We start from the raw sequence: 15,428 nt of genomic DNA, 5'->3' as shown, positions 1-15,428 counted from the left end.
TGGTATCCTGGCATCGGCTTCACCACAGCTCCCCCAGGCTCCTCTGGGAACATGAGCAAATAGGACAGGGCTTGTTCTGGGTGGAGGCTCTGGAAGGTGCCGCTGGGAACCTGCCCCACAGGCCTGCAAACACCGAGCTCGAGCTGCCGCACTTGGGCTGTGTGAGCCTGTCGCCCGAGCGCTCGGGTCAGTTTAGCCTTTCCCCCCTAGCCTCCTGTCTCTTCACTCCGTCTCTGCTCCAGGAAAGCCAATCGTGCCTTCTGCTGGGCTCCTAGGACATGCCTAGAATGGCCCCGGGGCTCTAGATCATAGGCCAGACTTTTTTCTTTCTTTTTTCAAAAATCATTTTTAGGCCAGACTTCACATTACTCTTGAATGTGAATTGAGTTTGGCCTGTCACACAGGAGCCCTTACAGCCAGAGGCCCAAGGCACCTGCCTCTCTGACCAGCCCTACCAAAGCCTGGCTTTGTGTCAACATGCCCCTCACCTCGCATCCTCCGTCAGAGGGTTCTGCTGCCCACCAGGAAGGGCGGGCAGTCTGTTTTCCCAGAAACTTGGCAGGAGGTCAGGTACAGGACAAAGGCATAGGCGCAGCTCCTGGTGACCGTTGTCAGAGGACCACAGCTGAGAGGCAACAGGCAAACTACTGAGGGCGAGGCTGCTGATAAACAGGAAGGCATGTTCATGCTGGGACGAGGGGCCCCTCCATCTCGGGCCTCTTCCTACCATCGTGACAAAATAAACATCTTCCTGGTGTTGGCTTGAAGCAGAGACAGGGGTGTCACCAGAGGGGTGTGAGGGTGAAGCCAAAATGACCATCTCTAAAACTTCTGTGCAGTGCCAGCGGACATTTATTCTTTCTATTAACATGCCCCTGGAGTTCATTATCCCAACAAAACATGTGTAAGGCCAGCTTCCATGTATCACTACAGCACCTTCAGAGCTACAGCTCTTGCTCATTTACATGTTGACCCTTCTACCCAACAGCTCTCGGACCAACAAAGCCATCATTAACCCCACTGAAGAGTCCCTGTGAATTATGCCTTGACAGCCACATGCACCACAGAGCATGTGCTGCTGTATACCCCCAGCCCCCGCCGATAGTGTGTTGATAGTTGCTGATTTTTGTCTCGTTTTCTGGCATTCTAACACGATAGTGATTGGTATTTGCGACCCTCTACCGATAACATTTTTGAGACTGGCAGTGATTAAAAGAAAGGAAGAACGAAAAGCCTTCTTCTTGTTAGTAATCATGTTGACAGGTTAGTTCTATCAACCGTTCATGTAACCAGACTACCTACCTAACTAAATGCAATCCAGCTGATTCCAATGCTCAGCCACCCAGCATAGGGTTCCAAGACTTTAAATCTTTGTGGGAGCAGACAGCCTCGTTTTACTCCCATAGAGCGAATGATGGGCTTGAACTGCCAATCTTGTGGTTGGAAGCCCAGGCTTATCCTACAGTGCCACCAGAGCAGCTGGTATTCATGCAATCTAAGGAATGTTATAGGAGACCAATTTCCAATTATATTTATGACGTTAGTCTACAGTTAAGATTTACAATAAACATTACTAAGGATTCTGTATGATCTGGTATGGGGGGGCGGCACCTATATGAGGGGTGGCACCATGAGGTCCCACACTAGGTGACATCAACTCTCGTGACATCATCCCTGGAGTCATCCTCTTTGGCACCGGCTGGAGAGCAGGTCTGCGTGTGCACCTAGCCAAACAACGTGGTTAACAGGCTTGCAGGGCACACGCTGAGCTTCTCAAATTAACCTGGTCTCTGGCTGTGGCTGAAACAACGACAGGTCATTCTGGGCCCTTGTTCCTGTCAACATGTGGATGAATTCCCATTTTCCTAGATTCATACTTAGTACAATTCATGATCTGGGTCCTAGCAGAGGATGGCAGCTGTCTCTTCTTTTGAGTCTGCCTCTCGGCAAGTGGAGGGTCTGAAGGTGTGGCTCTGTCCACATCCTGCGAGCGACTGTACTTGGAAGAGGCAGCTCTTTTGCCCTTGCCTTTGGGCGCCTTTCAACCTGAGGCCCATCATCTCGGACTCTATCAGACAATGTTCCACAGTTATTCATCATATGTTTTTGTTGGCTATTTGTTTTATTAAAGAAATAGATTTCTAGGTCCTCCTTTCTAGTTTGTCTTCGTCTAGAAACTCTATCAAAACCTATCCACCATAGATGACCTCTCTGGTATTTGACCTACCAAGGGGCTGGTCCAGCTTTCAGCAGCATTGCCATACGCTAGCCACTACTTTACAAGAAGAGAATGGTAGCCAAGCTAGGAAAACCGAAGGGCAGACTGAGGAGCTAAGGAAACTCGAAGACTCATTACAACAGGGGCTATGGATTGGGTACTAAAGCCAAGAAAGGGCATTAGGAAGGAAAGTGGGGACATTGGAATACGGTCTGTAATTTAGTTAATAGTATTGTAACCAATGTTAATTTCTTGGGATTGATGATTGAACTGTGGCTGCGTAAACTGTTCCCATTAGGAGAGACTGGGTGAAGGGTATACATACATGAACTCTCTGTACTATTTTTACAATTTTTCTCTCAACCGAAAATCATTTCACCCTTGAAACTATTGCCCCGCAGTAATATTATAATGTTAAGCGGAAAACATCTCCTCTGGTCTTCTTAAAACCAAACAATCGTTTAGTTTGGCTGGTACAAAATATCTTCCTTGAGCATTATGCTCTTTGAAAAGCCATCCAAATGGGATCTCCGTGACAACAGCAACTGGAGAGATTTGATAGGAACCTCAGGCGTGGGGGAGGCGTAAGAGGAGCAGGAGGGGTGGGCAGTGAGTTTATGCTAATGAGGAGAAACCGCCTGGAAGAGGACAGCGAGAATTGTTATTCAAACTGAAGAATGTAATCAATGCCACTAAAAAAATGTGTAGAAACAGTTGAATTGGCCTTTGTTTTGATGTGTATCTTCTCAACAACAAAATGAAAAAGTATAGAAAACATTTCAACATGGGCTTACAAAAATAACTGCACGGGATAAATCAAATGGATGGCAGCAATCGTTTCTGAGGAAGAAACTAGCTCGCACACAGACAGACACACACTCGAGACAAACAAAAAACGCTGCCATCAAGTCAGTTCTGGCTCTAGTGTCTCCAAGGCTGTAACAAGAGCCGCTCACCTATCATTCTGCCTGGGAGCAACGGCTGGGCTGGAACCACCAAACTTGGAGTTAGCAGTCCAACTACCCAACGGCGCCGTCAGCACTCCTTCAGAGACACATAGACAAAGCAAGTCCCAACTCACATCGTGGATTCTGCCTCCTGGCACCTGTGCTAGACATTGCTACAGTGGTCATGACATCCTTGGATTCCTGGATAGCCCTGTCTTCCCTTTGGAGGGTCCAGGGGATTGGTTCAAGTGGGCTTCTCTGTCCTAGTAGGGATTCCCCCTGACACCAATCCCCATTCTTAGGGTAAACCGCTCAGTCAAATGGGAGATCAAACTGTGGAGGGCAACGAGTTTTGGGTTTGGCTCCTGGCGTAACTGTCCTGGCATAGATTCCTCCTACTGACAGAGGCTGGGTGCTGTGTCATCGGAAAGCCTGAAGCTATCAGTGCAAGGCTTTATATTCCAGGAGATGATTGACAATGCTTTACTTTTTTGTTTCCAGGGGTTTTTGTGTTCCTGCCTCTTTTTGTTTGTTTGTTGGTGTAGTTAGTCTTATGGGGGGTTGGTTTTGCATAATAGACCACCAAAGTAAACCTGAGCCACGCATATCCCACGGACAAGCAGATGGATTCTTGGCTCCCACTGAACTCTCGGATTCTTGGCTCCCACTGAACTCTCGCCCCAATCCAAGAACAGTTAGTTCTGAGAACATGGCTCTGCTCCACACTCACTTTCATGAAAGGATCACTGAAGATAAGGGTGCTACAGCAAAGTGTGGTGAAGGAAGCAGATGATGCCCGGCTCTCAATCAGAATTGTGTCTGGGGTCCTAAAGGCTAATAGCCAAACAAGCAGCCATCTAAGCGAGGAGTCAACTAAATCTACCTGGAAGAATCACACCAGCTTGTGTGAGCCAATGACAATAACAAAACCTACATATGATGAAGGGAAACGTATCAGAGCTTAAATTGTGAACACCCCATTTGTAGAAGGGTATGGAGGACAGTGGGAACCCAAAATCCATCCTCAGACTATCTAGTTAGATTAAGTCTCTGACAGATCCCTCTAGCCAGTTAGGACTCAGACAGCTTACTGTCAGATGGAGATCATTGTAATCTTGATTATACTGGATCGAACTGGATACTTGGTCAGCTGACCTCTCTCTTGACCCAACCTGAATTGGTTCTAGGTGCAAGTATTTCTTGCTTGTTGCATGACAGAAATTTCTTCCCTGGCTTTTAAAATATTGATGGTGTTTTTTTTTTCTTTCTTACTCATTATTTATATTTTTATCTTTATATTATTATTATTTTATCCTTACTCCTTTATTTTTTTTATTGTTTCAGTTGGGTTTTTCATTTTCTGGATCACAGAAGTAGATGCACAGAGATATTAACTGATGCACAGGTTCATAGGGGATGTGGGGTGGGGAGTGGGAGGTAGGGGGTGAGGGAATTTGAGGGACAAATAATGTATGTAGGAGTGGGGAGAAAGCACTTGATCTGATTGTGATTACACAACTCATTTTAGAAGTGATTTAACCATGAAAAAAGAAAGAAGAAAAGGTTCTAAAATTGATTGTGGTAATGATTGCACAATCCTTCGTGATTTGATTGAACTATTGGATTGTATGATATGCCAATAAAATTGTCTTTTCAATAGGCCATCCCTTCACAGAGGGTCACAAGGAAGAGCTGAGTCAGCCAGGGTGCAGGCTAGCACAGACGGAACACACGCATTCCCCCTAGTTCTTTAACGCTTCCTCCCACCCCACTATCATGACCCCCATCTTACCTTACAAATCTGGCTAGACTGGAGCATGTACACTGGTACAGAAAAGAGCTCTGGACATCTGGAATCCAGGAAAGATAAAGCCCTCAGGAGCAGCAATGGGAGTAGCAGTACCACGAGGGTAGGGAAATGGGGGGGGGCAGTGAAAGAGGAGAAAGAGGGAATCAATCGCAATGATCAATGTGTAACATAGACATCGTGGGCAAAGGGAGATGGCAGTCCGTATAAGATATGAAAATTATAATGTTATAATTTATCAAGGCTTCAAGAGGATGGGACAGGGAGGGGGGAAAAGGGGAGCTGATACCAAGGGCTCACGTAGAAAGAAAATGTTTTGAAAATGATGATGGCAACATGTGTACAAATGTGCTTGATATAAGTGATGTATGGATTGTTATAAGACCTGTAAGAGCCCCCAATAAAATGATGTATAAAATACAAAACAAACCCATCTTTAAATTTTTTTTTAAAAGACAGAGTTGCAAGGCAGGGATACAGTTTGCAGACAGCCTCCTAGACTGCCCAGTCAGAAGAGAATCTGCTCGAGGAACACGGGCTTGACCCTGCTGGGAAGCTGGGGCCATTTTGTCCCCTGGCACTGGCCAAGTCACCACAGCTTTGGATCTCCAGCATGCTCTCTGAGCTCCAGACATGCCACCACTGGGGTGTGGGCTCCGTCTCCAGCAATGCTCCCCACACATTGTGATCCGTTCCCACAGTGCCAACAGGGTCTCCCTGTGCTGGTCGCAAGACGGTGTCTCCTGGAGCACGGGCTCCCCGAGGCCTCCCAGCAGCTCAGCCCATAGGACCCAGCCTCCTCGAAGTAACCCTGCAGTTGGGGGGCTGGCTCCAGAACTCCTCCTCTCATCACCTGCCCCAGGGAAAGCCACCTCCCTCCACTCCCCCGTGTCATGCCAGACGCCTCTTTCCACTGGCCTTTGATTTTACCAAAGAAGGAAGCAAGGAAAGAAAAAGGACAAAAAGAAGAGGCAGCAAATCTGGTGCATTTATGTGAGTGTGTGAAGATGTGCCCCAAGGTGGTGCACAAAGGGCTATGTCAGCAGGCCATCATGGGGCAGCTATGAACTTGGAGGCCAACACCTGCCCACCTGTTACATCGAGGTGAAATACCAATGAAGAAGGGAAAGCAGGCAGGCCACCTCAGTGTCGGGACAACTGACTGTACAACTCTCACATCCTGACGACAAGGCCGAAAGGCTGCGGCCCAGCGGGGTGGGGGGGGGGACACAGTGTGCGCATTGGCACCGGTGTGAGATGCCCTTGGGCCTGGCTGTGGGCATGGAGCCCTGCTAGGGACAGCTGCCTCAGGACCCAAGACAATGCGAGGGGATGATGCAGAGATGGTCCCCGGGCTGAGCCCACTGTCATCGTTTTCTCGGGTCTCACTGTCACTTCCCCAGCCCACAGCCACTGTCTGTTACCAAGGCAACTTCTACAGCCTCCTCACGAGTCTTTCTCCACCCAGCAGCTGGAAAGAGCACTTCCTAAGAACACAAATCTGGCTGTTACCTCATGCTCACACACTTACTGTGCCTGCACTGTCTTCAGAATAAAGTCCTGCAGCGCTCATGACGCACCACCCTGCAGGCATATGGAGACCCTCGGAGGTGCGCTTGGCTGAGCACTCAACTACTAAGGAAGAGTTTGCGTGTTCCAACCAAGCTGGAGGTGGCTCAGAAGAAAAGCCGGGCAAGCTGCCACAGAAAGATCACAGTCTTGAAAACCGGATGGGTTTGGGAGGGGGGGGTGTACATGGTTGAAGCTGTTGAATGCAAACCTGGTGATTTGTTATATATTAACACCCGCCTCCCCATTTCACAATAAGAGTTAAAAACAAAGCAAAACCCTATGGGACGTAGTTTGCCATAAGTCGGAATTGACTCAACATTAAGGTTGTTGTTTGGGTTTTGTTTTTTTTTGATGGGGGTTGGAGTGGGGTTGGTGGGGAATAGGCCCTTCTAGCCTCACTGTCATGCCCTGAGCACCAGCCACTGTGATCTACACACACACACACACACACACACACACACACACTCACTCTGCACCAAGGCAATGCTGACACACAGTGACCCTAGGGGGTAAAACTGCCCTTGTGACTTTCTCAAGTCTGCTACTCTTTATAGGCGTAGAAAGCCTCATCTTTCTCCCTTGGAGTAGCTGGTAGATTTGAGCTGCTGACCTCGTGGTTAGCAGTCCAATATGTAACCACTACTCCACCAGGGCTCCTCAAAGGAAGGACTAGACACAAGTAATTCATGCCTGTCTGACAAGTAGTAAGAAACCAGTCCTAATATGCCTTCCTCAGGAGGAGAGTGTCCTAACTTTGACAGGATATGAAGCCACTGACAGAGGACTAAGTGTGTGCGCGTACCTGGGCTCCAAACATTTAGCAAAAGCTGCTACCAAACCATGTAGGACCCTACCCCCCACTGTGAATAAGTAAGTGCCCACCACTCAGAATGGTTGCTGGGAGTATCGGGGCCAGGATTCCACCTTCTCCAGATCACTCCACCTGGCCAGTATCACGAGGCTCTCTGCTGCCCTTGGAGAACTTAGGGACCTAGGACAGGGCTGCAGGCCTCACCACAAGCATTTGGCAGTGCAGTCGACCCCCTCCATTCCTGCCTGCCTGCCTGTGAGCAGGCTAGACCTTCCCCTGCCCAGCCCAGTAGCTGGGCTCAGCAGCATCCCCCTCAGCCCCTCCCCCACTAGTGGCAGAAGCAGGTCTCAAGATGCAGATCTGGGCAGGCTGGCTCTGGGCAAAACATTAGTAGGCGGGTGTGGCCCGCACAGTATCACTGCCAGAAAGGGCGCCACTACCATGAACGCCTAGAGAAGTTTTGTGCAGTGTTGCACCACATTAGTTACAGCTACAAAATTGTTTTTCGTTAAGTCCAGCTTACTTGTATCAATTTAGTACCTACCAGGCTCAAAGGATGCTAATTCACTCTTTGACCCTTTGAATGCACACTAGCCTGAGCTGTCACTGTTGCCCAATCCCGATGGGCTTCTAATCACGTGGTTGGATCTGCATGCTCCACAAGTAAGTGCAGGCATTCTGTTCCAACCAGTGTTTTCATCATTGCTGGTTTTGTCAAATTTCCTGGCGTTTTGGCTACACGATTGCAGCAATTAGTCTCTGCGAACCCGGAGCAATAACTTTTTGAAGACCGAAGTTGTCATTAGAGGAAAAGGGGGAGGCAAAAATAAATTGTAAAGGCTCCGCTCAGGGACTCAGACGGTTGTAACCAATACCGTCAAAAGATTTTCCCGAAACAATGTTGTTGTTAGTGTTCACGTAATCTAAGAAATATTGATTTAAAGCAACATACAGGTATATTCTCTGTTATTTGATGGCTAAAATAGGTAATAAACATTCCCAGGGATTCCGAATAGTCTGGTAGGAGACATCCATGGGAAGGGGCGGGGAGTGATAGCACTGGCGGGGAGGGGGGCCTCTAGAGCAGCACGTAGGTTCTTGGGAAACAAGCTCACTCATTGTGAAACTTGGAAAGGAAAAGGCAGTTGGTGACAACACTCCCCTCCCTAACCTCTCTATACCGTGCAGGAACGATCCCGGAATGAACCTCACGTGGGCACTGGCCGGGCTTGCAGGGTGGGGGTGGGGGTAAGGAACCGGGACTCAGGCACTGCCAGGTGCTGTTCAGCCCCGGCTCGGGGTGAGGGTGGCACCCACCTCGGTGACGATGGTGGACAGGTAGATGTCCTGGCTGAACTCCCAGCCGTCCAGGCAGCTCTCCTGCTCCAGCTGCGTCAGGTTCACGTCGTGCCCGGGCAGCAGCCCGAGCGCCGAGAAGTTGGCGAGCGCGGCCAGCTTGTAGCGGCGGCAGCTGTGCGGCACCTCTCGGCCGTCCTGCAGCCGCAGCGGGACACTGTGGTTGCGCCACGCGCTGCTCAGGTTGGCCGACTCCGGCACCCGGCACCGGTGCTCCGGCGTCGCCGCCAGGAACACGGCTGACATGCCGTTGAACCCGTTGGGGACGATGCTGGCGCTGAGCAGGAAGAAGACGAGGCGCTGGAAGGGCCCCCACTCGCCCAGGAAGGCGATCACCTCGTCGTAGTCTCGCATGCTTCCCGCCGCCGCACGGAGGCTTACAATAAGGGCGGAGAGGAGGGGTCCCGGGCGGGCCGGCGGGCGGGCGCGCGGCGGCGGCGTTCCCCGGGGTGTCGATCAGCACATTCCCGAGGGGCTGGCAGGCCGCGCGAGTCCGGCGCGTGGCCGGGGAGCGTTTCCGGGAAGCGGGCTGCGGACGTCGGAGCGTTCCCGGGCGCTCAGCACAGAGCTGGGAGCCACTGGAGAGACTCGGGACCGCACCCCCGGCCCGGGCGTGCGGCGGAGGCGGGCCGGCCGGACCCCGGGCCTGCGGGGGCGGGGCTCCGGGCTGGCTCCGCCTCCCGCCCGCCCCGGGGGAGAGCCGGCGGGGCTTCCCCGCAGCCTGTTCCACCCAGAGGACCCCCGGCTCCCGAGCACCCCTTCCCTCCCCGTGACACCGCGAGCGCTGGTTCTCGCGTGGCGGCGGTCGTGCTGAGCCTACGGGCGCGGGAGGGCGAAAGGGAGGAGCCGCGCCCCGAGAGCCAGGAGAGGTCTGCCCTCACCCAGGCCACTGGCTTTTTTCCCGCTGTCCCCTCCAATCCCCAGTCTGAGAACCGGCAGGCGGCTTCCGGCGAGCCAGCCAAGTCCCGGGGTGGCCGGAGGGCGCCCCGCCTCTGCTGCGCCGCGCAAGTGGCTGGCACCGGCGAGCGGCCGCTGGCTCCCCACCCGCGCTAGGAGGGCTGCATCCAGTCCGCAGCTGAGCCGCGTGGGGAGAAGCGTCCGAGAGACCGCTAGCAGCCTCACTTTGCAATAGGGGACAAACAAGGTCACACTGCGTGCGTGCGTCAGAGCTGAGCCCAGGGCCCGAGCGAGGTGGGAGGCAGGAGCGCCCTAATTGTTCCAGTCCGCTAGAGAAGCGGTCCACAAGAAGCCGCGCGAGGGCCCAATCAAGAAGTGGTTAGGGTTGCCAGTCCTGAGTTCTGACTTAGATCCCCTGGCCCTCGCCCTGCCCCATTTCAGCAGCACACCGCCCATCTCTTCCAGGATTTACAGGCTACCTGTTTGCAGAAGGGCCGACCCCTACTTTTCGGCGTCATTTTGTGTACCTTTGAGACGGACCCTTCTTTGTACACTGACTTTCTGCCTCCAGCGGGGGGTGGGGCTCAGTGACCTCATCTATATTAAGATCCTATGTACCAATGAGCCCCCACAGCTGTACTTTATGCTTGATAACCTCGTAAAAGCTTGAATAACATTTTTCTTTACGCTCACAAAGGCCATACTTGGGACGACAGATGAGGCTATTGTTCAACTTAGCTCACATTACATATCCCCATCCCAAGTAAATAAGCAAAGCCTGAGGCACGAACTTATCTGGAGATCGTTTCTTTTGAGTTGTGATCCAGGGACTAAAAATAAGGGACTGGGAGAGAGAACAAGAAAAGGGGGCACACACGTGTTCAGTGGAGCTGGTCATTCAGAGACACTGACACACTTTATCGCACCCCATGGCAAAATCGGCGATCCTGGTCCTGGGCCTCATTTACAATGTGGATATTTCATCCATCATGGATTTGTTTTTCGGTGTTAATTTTGATTTTTTAAAAAGAAAATGCATTAGGATATTATTTCACCTTCATAACGGAATCATTGACATCATTTTAAAATGTGTCCCCAAGGCAAGTGCCTCGCTCACTTAACGTCCTCCACCCTCATCGCTGCCGGTTACTGGGGTGTGAGCCCACTGTCTTCTAAAGAAGTCTGTAGAATGAGGGACCTTCATTTCCCAGTTCGGTCTCCGACTGCTGTGCACTTCCAGGTTGCACAGGTGGGAGAGCCAAACAAGCGTCATTTACCATTGCCCAGGAAAGGACACAATCAATACTGAGAGGGAATTCTATGCAAAGTAAACGACTAAGTACACTGCTTGCAGCTCTGCCCAATGAGACAATTTCTCCTCACTACTGTCTTTGGTGGTACAGTGGTTAAAGAGCTCGGCTGCCACCCCAAAAGCCAAGTGTTCACGCTCACCAGGCACTCTATGGGGGAAAGATGTGGCGGCCTGCTTCTGACATGATGTACAGCCGTGGAAACCCTGTGGGTAGTTCGACGCTGTCATACAGTGTTGCTGTGACTTAGTGTTCAACAGCAATGAGTTTGGGTTTTGTTTATTGTCTTTTACTGCTCCCTCGAACATAACAATCATTAAGCTAACCTGACAGGCCTGAATACTTTTTTCCTCCACCAGAAGGTTATAGAGATGGTCCCCTGAGGCCATAGGTTTGAGTTGCGGCAGGAGTGTTGGCATGGCTGAAGTTTATATCATAGACAGCGGAGCTACCCATTCATTAACTTACATGAGTCCCATGGACATGCTGAGTCCTGATCCTGGATGTACCATATCTGTTACGTGCTGGATTGCTGATGGGCCTGCTTGACAACACCCAGCTCAAACTGGCATCTCTGGTTGCTTAGACCCTTGATGCCCCATTGCCAGGCACTTATGTTTCTATTTAGTTGCTTTTCGAAAAGCAAATCGATCTGTCCTGCTGAAGGCCTGGCCTTGCTCCAGAACCCTACTGAAATTCTCCCACTAGAGCTTATAAAAAACTCTAGTCGGTATCTTTATTCACCATGAACACGCAAACAGCATTGAAGCTGCTGGGTTGTGTGGCCCCGATAGCAGGAAGCAGGGTTGCATTTGGACAGGCTGTCGAGTTCTCTCTTCCTTGAGGACTAATTAAATTCTGGGAGACTTCCAAGGCACCTGATAAGTGAGTCAGAGGAGTTTGTCCCCAAGCAGTTGATGCTTTTTTTTTTTTTCCAGGGGTGAGGGTACAAAGTCATAAAATAACTTGCCTTTATGTTAGAGGGGATGAGGTGGCATGTATCAGACTACTGGGCTGCTAATAACTTTCCAATTTGCCTCAAAACAATATAGGATAAAGGAAGTGAGAAGCGATGTAGACGAAGTAATGTTGACCATGTCAAATAGTTCTAGTTCAACTCACTGTGTAGTTTTGTGTACATTTGTGCCATAACTAGAAGTAGAAGGTCAGAAAAAAGTTGACCAGTGTGGAAGGAATTCTCATAGATTTTCCTCTCATCCTGGGGCATCTAAAGAAGCCCTGGTTGCGTAGTGAGTGTGAGGTAGGCAGTTAATGGGAGGGTCAGCAGTTTGAAACACCAGTCCCTCTATGGGAGAAAGATGGGGCTCTTTACTCCTGTAAAGAGTTACAGTCTTGGAAACTCACAGGAGCAACTGTGAGTTCCACCTTGTCCTATAGGGTCACTATGCGCATTGTCTCCTGATGGCAGTTAGTTTCAGGGCATCTACAGTACTTGCCCAATTCCTGCTTATTCTGTCAAATTAGCATAATGTCATCAATACAGTGGCCCATCAGTGGATATAAAAACAATCAGAATAGCCAAAAACTATATGGTGTCAGAGCACAGGAGAATTAATACAGCCTAAGGAATAAGAGTGAATATGAACTGCTGTTCTTCCCACATGAAAGCAAGCATCCTTCTTACTAGTGTTTGTTGAGGGGGAAAGTTATAATCTCTACATCTTCTCCCAGGAGTAGTCTTAAATCTGATTTAATAGGTGATTCAGAAGGGTGGGGAGAAGTTCCTGGAACTTCCATTTGGCTCCTGCTGCTTGATTAATAGGATAAGAAGTGAATTTTAGGATCCTGACAGCTGCTAAATGTAGCTATCTTCGCTTTACATTTATAAAGCAGGGAAATATGACTATGTGGATAAGACCCTTTGGAGCTGTTTACATCAGAATGCCATTTATTGGACAGACACATCACCCACTCAAATTAATACAGACAGATATTGGAAAACTAAGTATGTGGATTAGGTGCCAATAAAAATATAAAACAAAACAACACCCCCACAAACCTCAACAGACCTACAACCAAAGAAGAGAGTAGGTCATTAAGAAACTACAAATCCTTAAGGGGAGCATACCTGCATGGAACAGCGAACTAAGAGAGAGGGGTGGGGATGGACCCACCTAGAGACATGACCTTCTTTCACTGGCCCCCTAGAGCTCTGGAGATAATGCAGAAAGTGTGCTGGTCTGCTCACGTACAGTGGGACAAAACTCGAAGGGAGTGCAACAGGGAAGCAAAGTAACCAAGTCCCCGAGAATCCTGAAAATAGACTTCTGCCTTGGGGGACACGTCTTGGCACCTACTCAGACCTGATTGGGAAACACTCATAAGGATCAGCAGACACACCTTAACTGTCTATCATTTTTTCTTTTCTCTTGCTCTATGTTGGTCTATATAAGATAGGCGGTACAATTCCGAGGAGAAAACAACGGGACCAGAGGTCCTGGGGGGGACATGGAAGGTCCTGGGGGGACATGGAAGAGGAGGGGCGGGGAGTCAACAAACTCAGGGATAAGGGAACAACAAGAGATCTAAAATTGTTGTCAAGGAGGGCGTAAAATGCCTGGTGGGGGTTGGTCAAGTGCAGTGTATCCAAGAGGAATTACATGATAATGGGACAGGAGGAAGCTGAAGGAAATAGAGGAAAGAACTAGGAGGCAAAAGCTATTTATAGAGGTATAGCTATAGGCAGGTATATATATATATATATACATTTATTAATTTATAATGAAAGAGATAGAGGCCAATGTATATATATTTATATGTTAAACATTAAGATAGCAGATGAACTTTGGGCCTCTACTCAAGGCCTTCTTAAACACAAGAACACTTTGTTCTAATAACCTGGCACTCTTTGATCTTCACCTTCCTGACATGATCACTGAAAACAAAATAGGTGCATAAGTAAATATAGTGAAGAAAGCAGATGGTGCCCAGTTATCAAAAGATATAGCATTTGGGGTCTTAAAGGCTTGAAGTTAAACAAGCAGTCATCTAGCAGGGAAGCAAACAATCCCACATGGATGAAACGCATAGGTCTGTGTGATCATGAGGTGTCAAGGAGATCAGGTATCAAAAGACACAAAACAATTATATTGATGAGAAAGAGGGGCATCGGAGTGGAGATCCAAAGGCCATCTGTAGACAATTGGATACCGCCTCCCCCACCCCCCAAGACTTACAAGGAAGGGAAAATTCAACCAGGGTGCTGTACAGTACTGATGAAGCACATATAATTCCTCTAGTTCTTGAATGCTCCCCCCCAACGTCACCCCCTACTATCATGACCCAGTTCTACCTTACAAAACTGGCTAGACCGGAGTACGCACATTGGTACAGATAAGAGCTTTCAACACAAAACCCACAGGAACAGTAGTAGGAGTAGCAATATCATGAGGGGAGAGGATGGTGAGGAAGGGGAGAGAAAACCCAACACAAGGTTGGATATATAGTCACCCACCCTGAGGGGGACAAGTAACAGTAATGACAGTGAAGGGAGACAATGGATAATGTAAGACACGAAGTATCAAATATAATATATAATTGATCAAGGATTCACAAGGGTGGGAGGGTGCGGGGTGGAGGTGGAAATAAGAGGAGCTTATACTAAGGGCTCAAGTAGAAAGAAAATGTTTTAGAAATGTTGAAGCCAACATATACACAAGTGTGCTTAATAAAATTGAATGATGGATTTAAAAAAATTTGTAAGAGATCCCCAATAAAAGGATTAATAGAAAAAAGAGATGTACAATCACCACCACATGCAAAAATAAATAAGTAAAATAAATTACCAACTAAGAAAAGCCCAGGGCCAGATGATTTCACAAGGTAATTCTACCAAATATTCAAAGAAGATCTGACACCCATACTACAAAAATTCTTCCAGAGCATAGAACAAGACAATAAACTCCCAGACTCATTCTATGAAACCAGCATAACACTGACATCCAAACCAGGGGGAAAAAACCCACAAAGATTAAAAATTATGGCCCAATATCCCTCATGAACATAAGTGTTGAAATCCTCAACAAAAACTGGGTCAATCGAATATAGGAGCATATAAAAAAGATAATTCACCATGACCAAGAGGGACTCATTCCAGGTATGCAGGATGGTTCAATACTAAAAACAAAACCAAATCCAATCAATGTAATTCACCACTTAAACAAGGCTAGAAATAAACACCACATGATCATATAAATAAATGCATGGGACAATATTTAGCACCCACTTCTGTTCAAAACACTCAACAAAATAGAAATAGTAGGAAAATTTCTTAGCATAATAAAAGCCACATATGAGAAATCAACAGCCAGTATCATGCTCAATAGGGAAAAGCTGGAAACACTCCCACTGAAAACAGGGACCAGGCAAGGATGTCCCCTCTCACCACTCTTATTCATTATCTTGCTGAAATGTTTAGCTAGAGCTCTCAAACAACAAAAAGAAATCAAGGGAGTACAAATTGACAAAGAAGCGGAACTCTCGCTATTTG

At 48.6% G+C, this 15,428-nt stretch overlaps 1 protein-coding gene across 1 annotated transcript in view; it reads right to left on the bottom strand.

Moving 5' to 3' along the window:
- SLC22A4 (solute carrier family 22 member 4) overlaps nucleotides 1-9,274 on the bottom strand; it is a 56,791-nt gene extending 47,517 nt beyond the window's left edge. Inside the window, exon 1 of the mRNA XM_075541522.1 lies at nucleotides 8,673-9,274. Within this exon, the coding sequence (XP_075397637.1) occupies nucleotides 8,673-9,065 (393 nt within the window). The 5' untranslated portion in view covers nucleotides 9,066-9,274. The remainder of the gene's footprint in view (nucleotides 1-8,672) is intronic.
- Between the last annotated feature and the right edge of the window lie 6,154 nt (nucleotides 9,275-15,428).

Source organism: Tenrec ecaudatus, chromosome 2 (assembly GCF_050624435.1).
Source record: "Tenrec ecaudatus isolate mTenEca1 chromosome 2, mTenEca1.hap1, whole genome shotgun sequence".
NCBI lineage: Eukaryota > Metazoa > Chordata > Mammalia > Afrosoricida > Tenrecidae > Tenrec > Tenrec ecaudatus.
This window is presented reverse-complemented; position numbering and strand designations above follow the sequence as displayed.